General features: G+C 58.7%; 2 protein-coding genes across 3 annotated transcripts; both read right to left on the bottom strand.

The window, feature by feature from the left end:
* Nucleotides 1-616: 616 nt before the first annotated feature.
* Nucleotides 617-14,379, bottom strand: ST6GALNAC2 (ST6 N-acetylgalactosaminide alpha-2,6-sialyltransferase 2). Of its 2 annotated transcripts, none has more exons than XM_037158049.2 (9): nt 14,149-14,379; nt 10,866-10,926; nt 8,074-8,248; nt 7,312-7,477; nt 6,822-6,960; nt 5,353-5,459; nt 3,535-3,618; nt 2,311-2,410; nt 617-1,365 (listed from the first exon to the last, which is right to left on the bottom strand). In XM_037158049.2, exons 1-9 carry the CDS (start codon nt 14,271-14,273, stop codon nt 1,198-1,200), a joined length of 1,125 nt encoding a protein of 374 aa, XP_037013944.2. In that variant the 5' UTR covers nt 14,274-14,379; the 3' UTR covers nt 617-1,197. The 2 variants fall into 2 exon arrangements, with proteins under 2 accessions (XP_037013944.2, XP_037013945.2); XM_037158050.2 differs by having other exon boundaries at nt 5,353-5,456; nt 14,149-14,378.
* LOC128626770 (uncharacterized) lies at nt 3,648-4,482 on the bottom strand. The gene is made up of 2 exons (XM_053661286.1): nt 3,705-4,482; nt 3,648-3,652 (listed from the first exon to the last, which is right to left on the bottom strand). Exons 1-2 carry the CDS (start codon nt 4,480-4,482, stop codon nt 3,648-3,650), a joined length of 783 nt encoding a protein of 260 aa, XP_053517261.1.
* Nucleotides 14,380-16,981: the final 2,602 nt, after the last annotated feature.

Consider the following 16,981-nt stretch of genomic DNA (forward strand, 5'->3'; position numbering starts at 1 on the left):
GGGGGTCCTGGCAGCAGGAAGCTACAGCTTCCTCCAGTAACTGACTATGAAGGTCCAAGATGTCCGTTCTGTTCACGTGTCAGTTTCTCAGCAGTGTTTTGATGCTAGTGACAGAGCCCATCCCTCCAGTGACACTTGCTGATGGGAGCAGCCTCGTCCCAGGGGCCAGGTCCTAGGTCAGAGAGATGAGCAGCGTGGATGGATGAGGCCCAGGGGAGACTCCTGCCAGCCAGCCCTGTGGACACAACTGCTCCCCCTGCCAATTTGCAAAAGCTACTTGGCATCAAGATAGTGACTCCCTGGGTTCAAGGGCAGTACGGTGCCGGCTTGGCTTCCAGTAGGAGCCCACGTGGTGTCTAAAGTGAAACTGCCTGTCAGTTAAATTCAAACGGTTGCAGCTGTGAGGTTCTGCACCTGATGACGGCAAGGGTCCCTCACGTGGTGATGGGGTGGCACTGTACCACTAAGGAAATTCCCCCGGGGGCAGGCAGCCTCAGTGGGGAACTTGGCCCCGGCCAAACACCAGAACTTCCCCACGACTCCTGAATTCTCAGAACAATCTCCCTGCCATGCCCCTGCATGGCGTACCACCTCCCCCAACACGAGAAAAATGAAATGGTTGTCCATCATTTATGCAATCACCTAGTTTCCAATTACATTCTGCCTTGGGTGCTTCATCACAGGTGGGTGTAAGTCGGCCAGGTTCTCGGGGAGATGGACACGTGTCCTTGAGTTGCCTCAGTGTTTGCGTGGGGCCCTGCGTGCAAGGGGGAGGGTCTGGGCCGGGGAGTGTGCCTTCATCTGCAGTGTTTGGCCTCAGCGAGGCCTCCACTTCCTCGAGTTGCTCAGCCCTGCCTGCCGGCCTTGAGGCTTGGCTCTGAGGTGTCCCTTTCTGATGAGGTGACAGTCACATCTTGGGAGTGTTTTCAGTTTTAAACAGATCCATTGGAGCAGCCCATTTCCCTTGCCCCAGGTTGGAGTGTGTGCCTCAGAGCCAGAGGGGAGTCTTCTTGGATGAGCCAAGGACAAGATGGGGTGTTTCACATTGAACAGGCCTCGGTGACAGTCATCGGCAGGGAAGCAGTGGGTCTAGGGCTGGGGACCCTGTCACGCTGAAAGGACGAGGTGGCACTTGGGCTTCTTTGAAGGGGACTTGGCCCCCAGCTCTGCGAGGACAGAGGGCTCAGTGGTCCCGGGTCAGCGCTGGTACAGTCGAAGGATGCTGGCTGCGTGCAGGTCCCTCCACAGGGCCGATTCCAGGGACAGGTCGTGGTTTGCGTAGAATATCAGTGGCTTTTTGACTCGTTCGAAGTAGTGGTCAGAAAATTTCCAGTAGTTGCTTGTGATGAATCCATAGGCACTAACCTGGAGAGAGATGGTCACCGAGTCAGCGTTCACTGAGCTTCTGCGGGAAGAGTCACGCACAGTGACGTGAACTCAGGAAGGCACGCTCCCTGCCCCCCGCCACATTTGGCCAGTGGAGGTGCAGGTGCACAACAGTTGTAGCTCATGAACATCCAGCCCCGTGTGCTCTTTGCACTTATTTTCTCACCCAGCTTTACAACTATCATCCCCACTTTATAGACGGAGGAACAGGCTCAGGTCACCAAATGTGCCCTGTGAGTGGCAGGCTGAGTTTTAAACCCACACCAGGGACTCTAAAGACACAATCACCATGAAGCTCAAGGCGGCGGCGGAATCCCAGTACTACCAGTTCCCCGCGCGCACTGCTGGTGGCTGCAGACTGAGTCTCCCGCTTTAAAAGAGGGGAGAAGGTGCAGAGCCAGCCTGTGGAGTGGCTGGTTCCAGAGCGGGTCACTGCCTTTTGTAAAACTGCTTCTCGACCTTGCCCGTGGCACACATGGGCAGCTTCCCATCGCAACTGTCGCTTATGGCGCCTGGGGATTGTGTGCGGAAGGCTAAGCCTGCTGTCCCACCCCACTTCTAGAATGTCCTCACAAAAGGCCGTCCCTGCCCAGTTCCGTTGAGAAGGTCTTGCTTTCGGAAGAGCCATTTGACAATGTGAGCCTCAAATTTCACAGAGCGGCCTTCCTGGGGACGAGGGAGTGAAGGAAGGAGGTGTTGGGGCAGGTGGTACCGGGAGGAAAGGCTGGCCCGGGGGCTGTCCTATAAAGGACCCTGGATATTGGGTGTGGTGGTCCCTCCGGCAGCCGAGGGATCCTTTCCCCACAGGACGGAGGCCCAGGCAGGTCTGGGGGTGAGGGGCTCGTAGGGATCTCAGGAATCAGGTCAGATTCCATTCACACCTGTCCTCTGTGCTTGTGGACCCTGCGAGAGAAGACCTCTTACCTGGTCACAGGTGTGTAAAGCTGTCAACAGCATGAGGGCCCCAGTACTAGGCATGTATAGGTCTCCGAAACGTGTGTTCATCAGCTTAGATTTCAAAAACCTGGAAGCAAAAAGGCATCACTGCAGACATTGAGGCCTCGAATACTAGTTCAATGTCTCACACACTAGCTCAATGATCGAGCCGTTAACACTTGACAGCGACCGGTTCGAAAAGGTTGGAAAATCTCTGGCCCTTGAACCCCAATCAAATCCTTAACTTGGGGGAAACAAGCAAATGAGCTCTGAAATCAAACAGCCTTCAGGTGAGAGCCGTCCAGGAGAACCCCGGGTAGGTAGGATCCTGCGTTCTCTCCTTTTCTAGAAGCCTGAGTGTGGCCTGACTCTGCTGCAGCCACCACAGGGCACACGGCACTGAGACCCAAGTTTCTCTCTGTCTGCAGACTTAGCCAAACAGGAACCGCACATGAGAGACAGGGCACACAGGCCCCGTGGCTGGAGCCCTGGGGGAGGGGGTGCCTGGGTGTGTGTGCACAGGGAGTCCAGAAGTGAGGCCACAGTGTGGTGACCATGGGCCCTGGCCTCAGTCCTGGATTCGAGTCCAAGTTTCTTGGGCAAACCTGGCCTCAGTCTGCATCTTCCTCTGTTGCCTTTGCCCGGAGGCACCGGCACCCCTCACCTGCTCTTGGGATGCTGGCCTCCGGGCTGCAGCCGGGTTTCCCTGCCAACCTGGCACTATGGACATTTGAAAGGGCCAGGCCATTCAGGACCCTCCGCCCTGTCCTGGAGAACCAGGGCGGAGGGACAGGGAAATGAGGTCGGGCCCTTTCTCCCCTCTCCTCCTGCACCCCCCCCCCCACACACACACACACTGTAGGCCAGCTGGGTTTGGGCCTAAAGATGAGGGCAAGTCTCTTCCAGCCCCATTACTGCCCTGCACCTCGTGCTGCTACCCCTAAGCCTGGCCAGCTGGGGCCCTCATAAACCTCCCTGGTGAATAAACCCCCGGCTCTCCGGAGGGCCTGTCTCTTGCGTGTTGCTCGGACTGACCCATGGCCACATCCATGGAAATACTCAGGTAGTAAATGGGCCAATAACAAGGGCCTGGTGCCCTGCCTGGCATGCAGGTCGGGCCTTAGAAGCAGTGTGTGGGCATGGAGAAAAGACCTGAAGCACCGAGAAGCGCGGGGCTGTGCTTCCCCGGACCCCTCAACCCCGACCACCTACCTCTGGGTCAGGTAGCTGATGAAGTCTGGATGGAGTAGCTTGAATTTACGGGCAGAGGCTTCCGGTCCAAAATAGGTCTGCGGCCTATTTGGAGAAGAAGTGCACAGAGCGGCTCAGGCTGTCGTAGTGGCCGTGGGGGTACGAGGAGAAGGGGAAGCCGCTGGGCCGGCGGCGGGGTACGGGGCGGTAGACGCGCGGCTGCGAGTAGTAGCGCGAGAAGGGCGTGTAGAAGGTGGCCGGCAGCACGGTGGGCGCCACGGGCGGCTTGCCGCCCACCAGCACCTCCAAGGGCGGCGAGTAGGTGAGCGAGGAGGGGGGCGAGAGCAGGGCGGGCGGAGTCCGGTAGGTGCAGTGGAGCGGCGGGAGGGGGGCCGGGGGCGGCAGGAGGGGGAAGTAGAGGGACTCGGGGGGCGCCGGGCGCGCGCGCTCGCGTTCGCGCTCGTAGGCCGGGTACAGGGGCAGTGGCGCTGTGGGGGGCTGGAAGAAGGGGGGCTCCTTCAGGAAGCGGGACACATAGGGGGTGATGTAGGCCGGGATGCCCGGGATGCACCCGATGTAGGAGGCCGAGGTGGCGGGGCTCTGGTTGGGGGACTTGGCGAGGGGCGTGGCGGGCGACTGGGACGAGTTTCGAGAGATGGATTTCAAGCCGGATTGGGAGGGAGATTTGGAGGCGGGCGGCGTGGGGTTCTGGACAGACCCTCGAGGCACGTGTTGGACATGAGGGCTGGGGGACAGAGAGGAAGCCCGGGAGGAGGGCTGTGAGGGGGTGGGGGTGGGAGGGTGAGAGGGGGGGCGGGAGGTGGCCCCCCGGCTGGGGGGTGGGGAAGGGGCGGAGCCACCCGAGTTGGACTGAGGCTGCTGATTGGCAGGGCTGCCGTTGTGGTTGGTTCGGGACTGGGAGGGGGACTGGGTCGGGGACGGATTAGGGGTCTGGGAAGGGGAGCTCATTGGTGTCCGCAGGCTTCTCTGCACCCGATGTCTCTGAGCTAGCCCCCTCAAGAGCCCAGCCCCAGCCCATGTCACAAAGCCCACCCTCTTAACCAGCTGCCTCATTGTGAGCAATTGTTGGGTGATCACAAGGCGGGGCGGGGGCGGGGCGGGGCCCAGGGCCGGGTTATGGGTGCGGGCCTGACCTTTGAGGGGTTAACCCCCAAGAACCTCTTAGAGGCTGTTTTTCCAAGAGACTGGCAGGGAGCAGTGAGAGAGGAGGGCTGGTCATTGTGTGGCGAGGGGCAGCAGAGATTTCTAAGGACCTGACTCAGGGACACCAGATTGTCTCAGCACCACTGGGAGAGGATGGGCTGAGGGCCAGGACGTGGTGCAAGAGACCTGGACACAGGCCTGCTGCCCGGGAAGGTGGGGGCCAAGACAGAGTGCCCTTTGTTCCCACGGCACAGGACGCTGGGCCCACGTCGCCCGCTCTCCCATTTCATGCACAAGGTCTGGGGAGGGGGCCAGCCAGGGGCGTGGCATGGACAAAGGCCCTGCCACTCAGCAGGACAGCAGAACCAGCTGGGACAGGCCCTGCAAATGCTGCCGCTGGGAGGCTGGGCTGGTGCAGGGGTCAGCAGCCTGAAGCTGAGGAGCCAGGCATGCCTGCTCCACTCAGGAAAGCGGCCCTTCGGGGCCCAGCCCCCCAGGGCAGAGCTGATGGGGGGCGGAGGATTCCCTGGGCTTCCTGGAGGTGGCGGAAGGGAGCAACCTCCCCCACAGTTCCTGAGCACTGGGAGATTTTCTTGCTGCCCTCGCCCACCTTTCCTACCTGACAGGGAGTCTCAGGAGCAAGGGGAGGTGCTCTGCCCCTGCCTGGCTGCTCACCTGTCCCCTTGGTCAGGACCCTTTTGGACAGGCTCACCCAGAACAGCTGCCCGCAGCATCAGGTAGTCACGGAGGTCTGAGGGGATGAAGATATACCGCAGGTCCTGCTGGGGCGACAGAGACCCTGAGCCCTGGGGGGAACCAGACACATCCGGCTCCTACTCGGCAGGGACAGCCCCCCACCCAGTGCCACCATCATCCCGATGGGAGACTTTCCCACCCAGGCCTGCAACTGCCATTCTCAGGGCCTTCAGGACCCACTCGAAAATTCTCTGGTGTTCTTCCCGTCCAGAGGGCAAGCTTACCCACCATGCCATTGAGCAAGGGCAGACAATGACTAAGAACAGTTTTTCTAAGGAACAGGAAAACAGTGACGGGGTGTGACTTCACCCACTTGCTCTCTGGGATCGATCGCCCTGTGTAAAGTCAGCTGCCACAGCCTGAGGACACTCTGGTAGCCCCCAGAGGGGCCAGGTGACAAGGGCCTTCCTGCAACCGCAGCCATCAGAGAGACCCCGAGCCAAAACCACTCTGCTAAGCTGCTTCCAATTCCTGACACAATGAAACTGTACGATAGTAAAGCAACCACATTTGGGGGTGTTTCGAGACACAGCTCGTACAGGTGCTGTGGTCGCACCAGAAATACAGCCGCTTCGTCTGCTCTGTCCGGAGACAAGACAGGTTCCACTGTGAGGCCTGGGTGCCCAGACTCTCTGGGTGGGACACTCCTTAATCCCCTTTTCAGAGGAGGAAGCTTCTAGAAATCCAGCCCTTGGGAGCATCCTGCAACCCCTTATCCGGGGATATCCCTGACCCTGCAGCAGCACCCAGACCTCCTTAAGGGGAAGCTTGTGGCAGCGACTGGGTGTGGCTGAAGGAGGACTCCAGGCGAGCAACTCAGCCTCTGGGCCTCGGCTTCCTGCACAGGCTGCTGGGAGAGGTCAGAGGCACACGCCACTGTTCTGGTGGGTTACGTGGGAGACTGGAAAGAACGCCAGATCCGCGGCCTGAGGGGCCCAGTTTTTATTGATTCTAGCTGGATGGTGGCCTTGGACACGCTGCCATCTGGAAATGGGCAGCTCTGGGAAAACGGGGCAATGCTGGAGCCCCCAGCAAAAGCCTTCCTTTGTGTGCAGCCCTGGTGTGGGAGCATGAACGTGAACCCTGGCCCTACTGCTGCTCTGCTGGGCACGGGGCGCAGAGCCCTGTACGCGGAGCTGCCGTGGCACCTGGAGATCGCCTGGCACCCCATAAGCTCCCAGTGAACATTAGCCATTCACACTCCGGTGCTGAGTGGTACGGGCTGCCTGAAACAGTGGGGCATCCCTGCCGAGACCTCCCTCCTCAGAGGCTCCACCCCTGTGCCCAGGATCCTGGCACAGCTCTGCACCCTCTGGACCAGGGCCTGGGAGCCCTTGGCTTCCCCCACGGAGGGGCTCTGGGAACAGTGCGCCCATCAGAGGCCTCACCTGTCCTTGTGGCACGGAGGTGAAGCCCAGCTTCTTGTAGGAGATGAGCGAGTTCTTCATTGTGTTCACGGTGAAACCGTAGAAGGAGGTCTTGGTGCCCACATCCTCTTCAAAGCCTTTGATCACAGCACCATTGAGTCTGGTCCGGACAGAGGCCGGTCAGCCTCTGGGCAGCTACACCACGCGGTGTGTACCCTTCCACCCCCCACGCCTGCCCCACGCCTCTGCGGACGTTCCCTCTGCCCACAGCCACACCAGCACCCACTCCTCCAGACCTCAGGGGGCCGCCTGTGAAATGGGCACATCTGGCCCTGCTGTCCCTTCCTCCCAGGTCCCCAAGGCATGCATGTTTGCATGTGCCTCCGTCCATGCCGGTCAGCCCATTGTAACTGCGGAGCCACCCGGTGCCACCGCTGGCTGCCACCCAGGCCGGTGAAGATGCTGTCGCCCAGCTGCTGTTGCCACTGCTCCCTGGCCCCGCCCCGCGTACCTGAACACATAGTCGTGGGCATCGATGTTCAGACCCTGGCGGGAACCATTCAGGATGCCTCCGTTACCCACCACAGCACACCGGATGCAGGCCTGGGGCGGCCGCCCGGAGCCGAACAGCCGGGTGCTCTCGGAGCCGTTCAGAAGGCTCAGCGTGGAGACGATGTCTGTGGGCGTGTTATGCAGAGGCTGTCAGGGTCATCAGGGACCTTCCCAAGACTTTCCGGTGCCCACCTCGCCTGAGGCTTGACCCCAGCCCCTCCCAAGAGGCACAGAGGGTGGGAAGGGAATACAGTGTCAGTGGGGCCATGAGAACGGAAAAGGGGACCGGGTTTGGCTGTGCCTGCAGGGACTCAAGGACCTGAATAACTGGCCCCCTGGAGACCATTCCAAAAGGAAAGAACCAGAGCCGTGTGGGGGAAGGAATAAATTAACGGGGAGGGGGCCGGGGTGGTTCCCACAACAACAAAGTTTAGGGGGCAGCTTGGGGCGCTGCAGCCACTGTCTTCGGCCAGCTTTGGACACTGGCACCTTAGTCTTTGATGCCAGGGAGGCCCCAGGAGGGTGAGAGCTCTGGGGGAGGGGGGCAGCCAAGCCCTCTTGCTGACCCTGTGGTGCTTGCTGTGGGGAAAGAAAGTAATGCAGGAGCCACACAGCTTGGGGGCCTTTCTGGGAGGAAGGGGACATGGGGGTCCCACATCGCTGTGAGGAAGGGACGGGCTGAGGCCAGAGGGCTGGCCGAGGGGCCATGGCTGTGGGTTACCTTGGCGGGAGAGCCCCTGCCAGCCATAGGGGGCTTTGCGCTGGCTCAGGCTGTCCCACAGCTCCTGGGTGTAGAGGCCCCCGGAGAGCAGCACCGGCTTGGAGAAGTCAAACAGTCTCCGGAAGTGTGGGTGCCGCTGGGCGGCCAGAGCCAGAGGGTGTCCGCACGGCCGGCCCTGTGGGTGAGCGGAGGAGAAGGGCTGAGCCTCGGTGGCGGGGCGGGGGGGGGGGGCTGCTTGGCCTTGCAGTAGGGCTGGGGGGAAGAGCTGCCCTCCTCCCTCCAGAGTTGAGGAGCAGAGGGTTTTCTGGGTTTACCCTGCCTGGGCCTTCCCCTGGACACCACGCCTCTGCAGCCTGAGCCCCCTACTCCTGCACCTCACTCTCGGGGAAGCTTGGGGGCATTTTCCCACGGGTGGGTGAGGCCAGCCTGGGCCCTGGAATCGGTGGATCTGCATCCGACTGCTAGCTCGGGAGTCCTGGCTGTGGGGTTTGTGGGGACAGGGCTGCCAGGAGAGAGTGACCATCTTTCTTCCAGGCGGTACCCAGACTGGGTTCAGTAGTGTCTTCCTGAAATTCCTCTCTGCCCAGCACCTTGAAACGTGACCTTGGAAGGGCCTTGCAGATGTAAGTGGTTAAGATGAGGGCAAACTGCATCAGGTTGGCCCTAAGTTCAGTGTCCTTCTGAGGAGGTCGAATGATGGCAGAGGCAGGGGCCAGTGCTCAGCCTCGAGCCAAGGACCGCCTGCAGCACCGGAGGGTGGCAGAGCCGAGGAAAGTCCCCCAGGCCACCCTGCCGGCGCCTTGATCTCAGACCTCTGGCCTCTGGAACTGCGCGAGAACAAACGCCCCTTGTTTTAAACCCCCCAGTTTTGGTGATTTGTTCCAGTAGCCCTAGGAAACCACATACTGAGCCTCCGGGAGCTGGGACCTTGAAGGGCGGGGCGTGCAGAACAGGCCCCAGCCCTGCCCCCTGCAGATCCCTAGGCAGATCCCCTGCCAGCCTCGGCCGGCGGGGCCCCCCTTATCACTGCCAGGGGCTCTTTGTGAAGGGGCGGGTTGGATAACGCAGGAAAGAGCTGTGTGTGGTCACATCTGCTATCATGTGACAGAACAGCAGAACTGTGCAATCAAAGCCACAGGGCACGACGCTCCAAAACTTTCGCAGTGACACGGCAAATGCAGGGGAGCCCACGGAGGATGGGAGCACAGCTTCGCACATTCAGTGGCTCGCTGCACAAGTGCTCCTAAGCATGGCAGGAGACCTTGGAAAAGACTTGCCCTGCACCGTGGCAGTGACTGGGAAGTGCTGGCAAGGGGGTTCTAACACGCGAGGGAGCAGGTGGAGCATGTGCGTGTGCACGTGTGTGTGCGTGTGCACACTTTGCATTTTCCTACGCAGCTCCCTTCAGCTGGGTGTGTTTTTCGGCCACATGTAACCCAATGTCCCCGCTGACAAGTGGCTCAGAAGCAAACACAAAATTTGTGTGGTGCTCAGACTGTTTCCTAAGATCAGCCTTGAGGGACTGATATTGCAACTCTGAAAACGGTTGGAACTTGGAAAATTCGTGCCTTCAAAGCAAGCGCTGGAGCAGGACAGGCCATCGTAGTTTCACCGACACTCAGGGTATCATCACGACATTTTCCAGGGCCTTCTCTGTGAGGCGCCAGGGGAAGAATCTCCAGGTCTCCCCATCCGGAAGGGCTGCTTCCCTTGGGCATGTGGCTGGCTTTTATCTCACGGGCCTGGTGGTGAAGTTTCCTGCTTTTCACTGTGGCCACCAGGAAGCACCAGGAAGACGTGGCCTGTCTAATGCCTCGTGGCACAGTTTCATGTGCTTGTCTGACATTTTCCTTCAGCTGTTTATTTTATTCTATTTTACGTTTTTGCCTTGTGATATGTATCCAAAAGCGGCCTCAAATCCTCCTTCTAGACCAGTGGGGTTGTCTGTTATGAGGCATCAAGCAGCGCCGGGGGGAAGGACCCAAGGCACATGAACATGACCTGGGCGAGCGTGTGTGCGACGCCAGCAGCCTCTCCTCCGCCACTGGGGTCAGACCAGGGGCTCGAATCCCAGGACGGCCTCTCTCCCCTGAGTGACCTCGAGCTTGGTACCCGGCCCCTCTGCGCTTTGGCAGCCCACAGTCCCCACCCACTGCTAGTTATGCGGCAGGGCCTGGAAGGTTCCTAAACCCTCAGGGCAAACCTGGGTCGTCTTCCCAGGGTTTAGTGTTTACTCTATGGCGAGCAGCTTCCATGGGACTTTCATAGTAAAACACCATCTGGAGGAGTACAATGTCAACTTCACAGGCCTTTTTAAAGGGCCATGGCTGGTGCGGCTCAGTGGATTGAGCACCAGACTGTGAACCAAAGGGTTGCTGGTTTGATTCCCAGTCAGGGCGCACACCTGGGTTGCAGGCCAGGTCCCCAGTAGGGGGCGCATGAGAGGCAACCACACATTGATGTCTCTCTCCCTCCCTTCCAAAAATAAAATCTAAAAAAATATAGATAGATATATAAATCACAGGTCCTCCAAGAAATGTTCATCTGGCTATACCTCAGGGACCCTACTGATACTTGCCTCCTCATCTGGGGTGCAGCGAGCCCTGTGGCTGCTCCGCTGTTTGCTTCATTCTGGGGGGCGGGGGGGGGGCTTCCAGAGAGCCCAGCAACCTCATGAGAACGTTCTGTGTTTGCTTGTCTCTTTCCCCTCCTCCCTGCTAACTTGAGGGTGCTCCAAAGCACCAAGTAGCCAAGCACCGAGTAGCCAAGCACTGAGTAGCCAACCACCGTACCTTTCTTGTCCCCGAAATCGCGGCCTTGGGTCCAGAGAACGCCTGAGGTGCTGTGGAGCTCCTGGGGGAAAAGGCACAGGTGAGGCAGGGGTTGGACCACCCTGCAGGGGTCAGCTTCTGCCCACGGTAGCTGGGGAGAGGACAGAGTGGCCGCTCCTTTGATCCACCGTTTTCTAGCCTCTGATTCTCGCCCATCTCTCTCTCTCTCTCTCTGGCGCACAAAACACTGCCACACAATTATGTTCTGACAAGCTGTATAAACCCAGAAATCAAGAGACCCCTTGGCAAGCGGCAGAAATGTGGAGTTTATAGGAACAGTGGTTAAAAGATGAAAATATAAAATAGGGAAGCTTGCCAGCCCCTCCTGACTATAGAAGGGGCTTCCCTGCCGAGGCCACAGAGCAGGCTTTGTGGCCGGCCCGGATGACTTGGGCCCCTTCGCCCTGGACCGGCCCGGGTGCTGGCTGCTGCCCTGAGGGCCCTGGGAAGGGGCCGGAGTCTGAGGCCTGACTCCCTGCGTTTGGACCCCGTGACCTCAGGAAGCCACCGGACTTCTCAGAACCCGAGTCCCCACGTCTTTGACAGCAGGGAAAATCACATTACGTGCCATCCAGTTGTGGCGAGATTCGGAGGATCTGTGTGATTTCCTATAAAAAGCGCCCTCTGACTAAATAAATGTTCACCACGGCTCCCTAAAGAAGGCAAGGACTTCTTGGTGACAGCCTCCTGGACAGTGTCCCTTCTGCTGGGAGGTAAGGGGCTAATGTTACTACCCCACCCCTACCTCCCAGGTGCACGCCCCCACCCACCGGGCACAGGGAAACGTAAAAGGAAGAACGGGGCCCCTGCCGGCTCCCAACGGTGTCAGGTTTCTCCCAGACTGCAGTTCTGTCCCCAGCAGCCACAAGGGAGAAGGTGGGGAGGTTAGGGAAGGGCACTTTGCAAGGGAAACAAAGGCCTTTGTTTGCTTCTCGGAGCTGAGTCACGAGTCCCTTCAGGTTTCTATCCGACCCTGGAGGGGCAGAGCAGAGAGAGCTGGGGTGACCCCTTCCCTGCAGACTGGCCAATGTCCACCCACAAAATCCTGCAGACCCTGTCCTTGAGTACACCAGAGCCCCTCTGAGGAGAGACCCAGAAACGTCACACAGTCTAGAACCCCCCCCCGCCCCGTGAGCTTTTGGAAAACACCCAGGCCCGGGCCCCACCCCGGGGGATTCTGATCTGATTGGTCTGGGTCTCTCCCCAGGTGATGCCAACCTGCGGCCAAACAGGAACCTGACCAGAACTGCTCAGCAGGGCCGGATAGAGACAGGAGGGACAGAGTGACAGGGGCGGTGATGGGGCCCCCCCATTCAGGTTTGTCACCCTGGACTCCGCCCCCGCCCCCGGTTCAGGGAGGCCAGCTCCCCTACAGGGTATCCTCAGTCCTCAGGGACTCCTCCCGCAGCCTCCAGACTCACATCTGGAGAGGCGGAAGGAGTGAGGGGAGAGCCAGCCCACCTAATGCGGAGTCTCCCCAGCCCCGGGCAAATAAGGAAGAACAATGCAGTACATTTTTCAGAAATAGAAATTTACTCAACTTAGATCAAATTCTTAGGAATCTTGGCTCTAAAATATCCTTTCTTTTACAAAATAATGTTGACAGTAGATAGTTACTGGCACCCTGTATCTATCTTCACCCTTCTATTAGAAAAAAAACAACACTTTTTTTTTGTTGTTTATAAGTCTAGAAATCTCCTTGCCTGGAACTATGATCCAGATTCTTCTGTGAGGAAAAGTCTGGGATTAGAGACCCGGGTGTTGGGCCGGAGGCCTGGCCGCAGTGTTCTTGTCCCCCTGGCCTCTCCAGGTGGCTGGGCAAGCCCATTTCCAGTCCCAGGTTGGGGAGGCCCCACAACCTACTCTCCCTTCCCAGAACGCCGCCCTCCCCCCTTGCTCCCCACCCCCAGCAGGCCAAGTCCTGACCTGCTTCCTGGGATTTAGCTATAGCACAAAAGTCAGGACAACACCAAGGAAACGGACAGGTTCTTGGGACTACTAGATTAAAAAAAAATAAAAGTTCTAGAAAAACTTCGTTAAGGTATAATGGATGTTCAACAAACCACGTATTTAAAGTTGCATCTGACACTTTCAAAGGACATTGAACTGTGTTTTAATACATCTTTACATAAAATCGACAAGAATCCCCTTTCTTACTCCCCTCATCTCTTTCCAGCCCTGCTCCTTAGGCAATTTCCAGGTACAAGGGGATTCCATAACTTCAGGCTATCACCGGCTGGATAGAGTACCCCTCATTCTAAAGGGACGGGACTCGCTCGGCTGCAAGCTTACATTGTTTTGCAATTTGGGGTGCTCTTTAACCTGGTTCCCTGAGAGCAGACACTCGTTTTGCTCTTGTTCCCTTTTACCTGTAGCAAGGTTTAAGGAGGAAGGGGCCAGTGGGAACCAGAGGGCCCAGAGGCCTCTCTGCAGCACTATGGGCGCCCTTGCGGCCTCCCAGACCCAGACTGTGGGCCCGGCTCCGTCCTTCCCCAAGTAAAGCTCAATCCTCGGAAGGCTTCTTCAGTAACGGGAACCACCACGGACCAAAGGCCGGCTGTCGGGTTTCTCCTCCTCGTGGGGGGCACGCAGGAAGGGAAGGTGCGCACAGCGGCGCGAGGAACACTTGTTCGGAGCCCGGCGTCGGCCCCTGTTCCCAGGGCGGCCGCCTCTTGGTCGGATGGCGCCCAGATGGTGCTTATCATATAAACAGAGCAAACGGCTCCGGGGAGAGGCAGCCGAGCGCGGGAGGGCAGGGCGGGACGCGAGCGAGTGGGGAACGGCAGCCTGTCACAGCCGAGCTGGGGATCCCGGCAAAGTTGGAACTGGGAGACTTGGGTCCCTGCCCCAAAAGTAGAGTATGAAAAGGTGCCGTTACCCAGGGAGAGTTCCCGACAAAAACAGGACTGTTTTGATCGGACTCGGAGGAGCCGGCCAAGTCCGGACTAGACGAGGCGCTTCTGATCAGCGCTGGATGGAATGAACCCACCAGGCTGTCTGCAGCGGCTCGCCCGCGCGCACGGGGCAAGGTCCCTCCCCGGCCGGCCCGGACGGGGCTGTAGCGTCCCGGGCAGCGCAAGTTCGGCGCCGGAGTGGAGGTTCTAAGGGCAGAGGGCCGCAGCCGGAGCCCCCGCTGGGAGTCTCCCCAAAGAGGCCCGCACCAAAGGCAGCCCGAGGGCCCTGGGCTGGGCGCCCTGCCCATCCCCGGGGCGCTCCTGACCAGGTCCCGCGAGGCAGCCCCTACCTGGCTCCGGCCCCGGGCCCCGGGTGCGGCTTCCCCACCGAGGAGAACAGGGAGAAGAGGATCCCCGAGCAGGAGGCCACGAGCAGGAGCAGCAGCCAGAAGAGCGGGTCGCGTGGGAGCCCCATGCAGCCCGGCCGGCGGGCGCCCGGTCTCCCACAGTCCCGGGGCGGAGGGGACAGGCCCTGGGGAGCGGGCCGGCCTCCTGGAAGCGGCTGCTCTGCCCAGTCCGGCCCGCCCAGCCCGGCCCTGCCCTCCCCACACACCGCCCCCTCTGGCGTCTCCCCGCCCGGCTCTAGCCGGGCAGCGGAAGCCGCAGCACCACCGGGTGCACTGGGCACGGGAGTGTCGCCTGCAGCCCCGGAGCTGCCTGCGCCCCTCGGGCGCTGCCATCCGCACCGGGGCACTTGCACGGCCGCACCCTCCATGCAGCTCCCGCGGGCGTGCAGCCCCGGGACGCCTCGAGCTTGGGGCTGAGCCGGGCTCTTTCCCATCAAGTCCAGGAAAGGCGCGTGCAGTCCGGGGCCGTGAGGGCTGCGGGGCGCCGCCGCCACCTCCCTCGAAGGCCGAGCAGTGGGTCCTCCGAGGCCCCACCCAAGCCTCCCAGACGCCTGAGACCGGTGGGGCGGCCCAAGACCTGTCGGTGCGGCGCCTCGGGGCCCTTCCAGAATTTGGGTGTCATGGGAGACTGGTTCACAGCTGAGGGGGCGGGAGGATGGAGGAGCCCCCGGGCTCGTCGGGGTTGGCGGGGGCGGGGACGGGAGGGGTCGGAGCGCTGAGACTGCGCGCCCACTCATTTGGTCACCGTTCAGGGCGGCCAGGGCCCTCACCACCCTGCATTCACTCCGCAAACAAGGGCAACCCGGAGATCTGCGCAGCAGAGAGACCACCCGGGAGGTCTAGCAGGGGCTCTGGTGTGGCCAGGAAGGGCCGGGAAGCCCCAGCTCCTGTGCTTTTGAGGTGGAGCCCTCCCAGGTAGTGAGGCGGAGGTGGGATGGTATATTCTCCGCTGGGCAGTGGTCCTGGACTCAGGCCTCAAAAGCCTGTGAAGTGTGCCCCCCAACTGCCAGGAACGGAACTCCAGGGGCCAGTGGGACCTGTCCCCTTCCAACAGCTTTCTGCTCTCCCCCGGCGAGGGAGCCCGTCTGCTGTCTGTCCCAACGGGAGGCTTCCTCGGAAGCTCCCTGGAGCCTATGCCTATGGTCACCGATGGGCTATTCAGTCTCAGATCCCATCGTTTGAAGAAGCGTCTCACCTTGCTATCCTGCTGGTGAACGCTGCTTAGGGTTGGTGGTTTTGAGGGTTTTTTTTTTTAACATTTTTTAAAATTGATTATGCCATTACATTTGTTCTATTTCCACCCCTCCATTTCCCTCCACCCTGCACGCCCCTCCCCCACCATTCTCCCCCTTTAGTTCATGAACACGTGTCTCAAGTTCTTTAGATTCTATATTTCCCCTACTGTTCTTACCCTCCCCCCTATCTATTTTCTATCTACTGTCTATGCTACTTCTTTTCTGGACCTTCTCCCCCCTTCTCCTTCTCCCACTCCCCTGTTGCTAACCCTCCACGTGATCTTCATTTCTATGGTTCACTCCTGATCTAGCTGTCCTCTTAATTTGCTTTTGTTTTAGGTGTGGTTATTGATAACTGTGAGTTTGCTGTCCTTTCACTGTTCATCTTTTTTATCTTCTTTTTCTTAGGTAAGTCCCTTTAACATTTCATATAATAAGGGCTTGGTGATGATGGACTCCTTGAATTTGGTCTTATCTGAGAAGCACTTATCTGTCCTTCCATTCTAAATGAAAACTTTGCTGAATAGAGCAATCTTGGTTGTAGGTCTTTGGTTTTCATGACTTGGAATACTTCTTTCCAACCCCTTCTTGCCTGTTAGGTCTCTTCTGAGAGATCAGCTGACAGTCTGATGGGAACTCCTTTGTAGGTGACTGTCCCCTTAGCTCTTGCTGCTTCTAGGATTCTCTCCTTCATTTTAATTTTGGCTAATATAATTATGATGTGCCTTGGTGTGTTCCTTCTTGGGTCCAACTTCTTTGGGACTCTCTGAGCTTCCTGGATTTCCTGGAAGTCTATTTCCTGTGCCAGATTGGGGAAGTTCTCCTTTATTATTTGTTCAAATAAGGTTTCCACTCGTGACTGTTCCTCTTCCCCTTCTGGTACCCCTATAATTCGGATGTTGGAGAGTTTAAAGATGTCCTGGAGGTTCCTAAGCCTCTCCTCATTTTTTTAAAATTCTTGTTTCTTCATTCTTTTCTGTTTGGTCATTTTTTTCCTCTTTCTGGTCCACTCCTTTGATTTGAGTCCCAGTTTCCTTTCCATTACTATTGGTTGTCTGTGCATTTTCCTTCATTTCAATTAGTTTAGCCTTCATATGTTCCTCTAATTTGTGACTAAAATCCACCAGTTCTGTGAGGATCCTGATCACCAGTGTTTTGAACTGTGCATCTGATAGTTTGGCTATTTCTTCATCACTTAGATTTATCGGCTCTGGGGCTCTGAGTTCTTCTTGAGCCATGTTTTTATCTGTTTGTGGCTGTTACGTATGAGGAGAGGCGCCTTAGTTGTTTACCAGGGTGGGGCCACCCAGGTCGCTGGTTTGTGATGCTGTATGTGGGGGGGCGGGGTCAGAGAGGGTAGCCACAGCGGTCGTCTCCACTCACCCAGTCCATCCCACCGCTCACTTCCGCCTGTTTATCTGAGCGGGAATGTGCGAGCCCGCCGCCCTGAGCCGCGTGGTCTCAATGCTCGCCTCTTCACTGGTTTATCTGCACGCAAATGCTCGACCGACTGCAGCCAGCCAGCTGTGCCTCTTCCCTGT

Source organism: Artibeus jamaicensis, unplaced genomic scaffold (genome assembly GCF_021234435.1).
Source record: "Artibeus jamaicensis isolate MK-2021 breed Jamaican fruit bat unplaced genomic scaffold, CSHL_Jam_final contig_2259, whole genome shotgun sequence".
Lineage (NCBI taxonomy): Eukaryota > Metazoa > Chordata > Mammalia > Chiroptera > Phyllostomidae > Artibeus > Artibeus jamaicensis.

Bases quoted from the DNA above. Each gene is read 5' to 3' on its own strand.
- LOC128626770 (XM_053661286.1), bottom strand. From the start codon at position 4,482: ATGAGCTCCCCTTCCCAGACCCCTAATCCGTCCCCGACCCAGTCCCCC.
- ST6GALNAC2 (XM_037158049.2), bottom strand. From the start codon at position 14,273: ATGGGGCTCCCACGCGACCCGCTCTTCTGGCTGCTGCTCCTGCTCGTG. The intron at 2,411-3,534 runs GTAGGTGGTCGG...TTTTGCTTCCAG, and splicing joins ATCAGCTACCTGACCCAGAG to GTTTTTGAAATCTAAGCTGA. The intron at 1,366-2,310 runs GTAAGAGGTCTT...ATCTCTCTCCAG, and splicing joins CTTTACACACCTGTGACCAG to GTTAGTGCCTATGGATTCAT.